Source organism: Octopus bimaculoides, chromosome 3, assembly GCF_001194135.2.
Source record: "Octopus bimaculoides isolate UCB-OBI-ISO-001 chromosome 3, ASM119413v2, whole genome shotgun sequence".
NCBI classification, from domain to species: domain Eukaryota; kingdom Metazoa; phylum Mollusca; class Cephalopoda; order Octopoda; family Octopodidae; genus Octopus; species Octopus bimaculoides.
Window position 1 is genome coordinate 36,507,058 of NC_068983.1, and position 4,023 is coordinate 36,511,080.

General features: G+C 34.6%; 1 protein-coding gene across 1 annotated transcript in view; it reads right to left on the reverse strand.

Annotated features, from left to right (window-relative positions):
- LOC106873908 (uncharacterized) overlaps positions 1-4,023 on the reverse strand; it is a 324,095-nt gene that overhangs the window by 210,216 nt on the left and 109,856 nt on the right. The window contains exon 5 of the mRNA XM_052966147.1: positions 3,085-3,154. Coding sequence (XP_052822107.1) covers positions 3,085-3,154 — 70 coding nt within the window. The remainder of the gene's footprint in view (positions 1-3,084; positions 3,155-4,023) is intronic.

Consider the following 4,023-nt stretch of genomic DNA (forward strand, 5'->3'; position numbering starts at 1 on the left):
ATATATATATATATATATATATATATATAGATAGATAGATAGATAGATAGATAGATAGATAGATAGATAAATAGATAGATAGATAAATAGATTGATAGATAGATAGATAGATAGATAGATAGATAGATAGATAGATAGATAGATGGATGGATGGTCAACAGATGAGATCCAGAGAAAACACTTAGTAACACTCAAATGATTCGAACTTAGACTCTGATGTCTTTACAAGGGACCAATTCCACAGGGTAAAGAGCGGCTAAAAGAGATAAGCAGGTATGGAGGCAATTATGTGGATAAACAAATTAAATATAACAGTTTGGTTTTGATATACAATCATCATCATCATCATCATCATCATCATCATAAACGAAAGAAAATAAACATTGGATAAACCAAGTCTCTCAACATCCCATAGTTCTATAGGCATTATCCCCAAATTTTGACATCTATTCACATAAGCATCAAGGTCAATTCATTTGGCTAAAATTCTTCAAGCTGGTGCCTCAGCACAGCTATAGTCTAATGACTGAAACAAACAAAAGACAGAAGATAGAAACGGTTAAATAAAGCGTTTTTGTCTTTCCCTCTAGTTTCAGTTTTTAATTAATAGAATCAGTACAAGATCATTGATTGACTTTTAATCAGATCAAGAAATTTTCTAATTATGTGTTTTTATATATTGATGTAATTTAGACATTTGATAATCCAATTTGCAAAACCATAATCCAAACGGTGTTTCAAAGGTTATTTAAGTTTATTTCAGAGACTAGATAAAGTAGATTTGCATAATATTAACTTGCAGTATTAATCTTATTCTTATTTTCAATACTAATAGCAATAATAATAATAGTTATTACTTCCGCCTTAGTGAAGGTGGAAGTATTGTTTTCAGTTATGTTTGTTTGTCCATGGACAAGTTATCTCAAGAACCGCTGGATGGATTTGGATGAAACTTTCAATGATGTTCAGTTTCATGACTGGCACAAACTGATTAGATTTTGGGATCGATTTGGTACTGGTCAAGGATTCTGGTTTTTTTTTTGGTTTTTTTTTACTTAATTTTTGAGAGCAGCTGGGTTCATTTTTAGCATTCTCATTTGTGAGAGCAGTCAAGTTTATTTCAGATATTCTAATTTTAAAAATCATCTCTGGCTAATCATTGAGAGGACATTGGTGTTGCCTTGGCAGAGGTTTGCGCTCTCTGAGTGCTGTTATTATTATTATCATTAAAAAAAAAAAAAAGGTAGTGAGCTGGCAGAATCATTACCATGCTGGACAAAATGCTTAGCGGTATTTTGCCCAACGCTATGTTCTGAGTTCAAATTCTGCTGAAGTACCAGTTGAGCACTGGGGTCGATGTAATTAACTATTCCCAGCCCCCAAAATATCAGGCTTTGTGCCCATAGTAGAAAGGATTATTATTATCATTAATAATAAGGTGGTGAGCTGGCAGAATCATTAGCATGTCAGGCGAAATGCTTAGAGGTATTTCACCTGATGTTACGTTCTGAGTTCAAATTCTGCTGAGGTAGACTTTGCCTTTCATCCTTTCAGGGTTAATAAATTAAGTACCAGTAAAACACTAGGGTCAATGTAATTGACTAATTCTCTCCCAAACAATTTCAGACCTTGCATCTATAGCAGAAAGGAATATTATTATTTCTATTCTAATCACAAGGCCTTGAAAATTTTGGGGGAAGGAGGCTAGTCGATTACATTGAACCTAGTGGGTAACTGGTACTTATTTCATTGACCCTTAAAGGATGAAAGGCAAAGTCAACCTCAGTGGAATTTGAACTCAGAATGTAGCAGCAGACGAAATACATTTTGTCTGTCTTGCTAATGATTCTGCCAGCTCACCCTTTTCCTGGTTTTGACAGCTAGCAAGGCCAAGCTACTCCAGACTGATGAAGAGCAACAACCCTGAAACTAGTCTCTGGATGCTGCCTTTGTTGGGTAGAGGTGCCTATCTCCCCTGTTTGAAAACTCAAGGACACAGGACGCTTGTGTCATGTAGCCAACTATAAATGGTGTTTCTTGGGGTTAAATAGCCATAGCATTCTTCCCTTTCCTGGGACTGCTACAAACCATCACTTTTTTTTTTCTTCTGTAAATAATATTTTTATGGCTACATTTTGAATGTGGACATGAGCAAAATTGATTTTGGATTCATCATCATCATCCAGTGTTTTAAATCTGGGTTTTGTCCCCGTTAATGGGGGTGGCCGGATCTACCTCAATGCCATAGCAACTGCCCTCACACCATCTCGCCCGGTTTTGTATTGTTGTTGATAATTACTTTATTGAGCCTTGACAAATGACAAAGACAATCTTTACTGAATATGAGATTAAAAAAAACACACAAAGCAGAAAAATTGATACAGTAGATACCCAATGTAGCTATCAACCCATTGTGCAACCTCCATTACTTTTAGTTCATCTCCCTTGCTGTATTTGACAAGAATTGTCTTAACACGAAAGACTTTTCTTTTCATTAAGGGTGTAATTTTGATAATTAAAAAATAATTTTGACAAAGTAAAACAAATATATTAGCCAGGACTTAACTGTTATTTGTGCAGAAGGCATTTCTGAAAAACGTTTTGTTTTTTTCATGTCATTAGATTTTATGATGATGATAATATGGTGAGGAAACTATCATGTAAAATATCCTAAGGTATTTTGTTGTATCTTGGGAGGGTAATTATGTCAACAATAAACACATGCACTGGTTCTACTCCACTTCTTTATTATTCGTTAATTGGTTAACAATTTAACCAATTATCTAATTGATTATTATTTAAATCATTTGGTAATCAGTCAACCAGTTACTTTTGTCAAAGCCCTTTAATTGCCATTTGCCATGTCTTCAATGATAGACCCTCTCTACTATAGGTTTGTCTGCTTGTCTCTTGGATAATTTTATGTAGTTACATGGATGTGAGTACGAATATATGTGAGAAGAGGGGGGGAGAGAGAAAGAGAGAGCATATGTGTTTGTTGGTATAGCTGATTCTGTGAGTAAGTGCATTAGAGAGAACACATGTATACATCAAGATATTTTACAATCTGTATATGATGCTTACTTGAGCATCCATACTGGGTCTTCTTTTGACAGCATCTTTGCGTTTCAGCCGTTTTGACAAAGTAGACATCCTGAAACATTAATGAAATATAAATTTTAATTGTGAGAAATTATAAATATTAATTAACAGAAAGAAATGAAATAGCAGACAGAAGAGTTTGGGATTAACCGTTTTGTTATGATATTTGTGTTTGAAATACGCTGCTTTTATTTCAATTTATTTTTTAAAAAAATTTTTTTTTTAAATGAAGAATTCTGTAAAACAGCTTTCACTGGTGTTTGAAATTTTGAAGACTTTAATTTAGAACACTTTAAACCAGTGGTTATCACCCAGGGTCCAAATGGCCCCTGAGGGTCCCCGTAAGATTTTTGGGGGTCCACACAACAAAATAGTAAATTGGGGATCCATAATAGGATTTTAAGGGCCTCTGAAAAAAATTTCTCTTTAGATGTATGTATTGCAAGAAACGGTCAGGTTTCTTTCTCTAACATTTTACATAGTTCAAACTGCACAAGCTAATGTGTGCAAAACAAAATAGGAATTTTGAAAGAAGTATCTATAAAACTAGTTTTTAAATGTCGAATTGCTATTGGGGGTCCCACCAGAATAAAATAGTAATCAAAGGGGTCCATAGATAAAAAGTGGTTGAGAACCCCTGCTTTAAACCATAAAGTTTGTATGATAGAGTGGTCTCAGGTAGGTTGATATCAAAAGGGTCAAACATATTTGATAGATCATAAGGCACACTCTACAACAGCACTAAAAAATTTCCAGAAAGTCAGCCTGCATCTTATAAACACAAGAATCAGGGGCTTAGGTCCTAGGTCTAGTCTCACTGCATGACACCTTGGGCAAATGACTTCTATTATAGCCTTGGGCCGACCAAAGCCTTGTGAGTGGATTTGATAGATGGAAACTGAAAGAAGCCCGTCCTATATA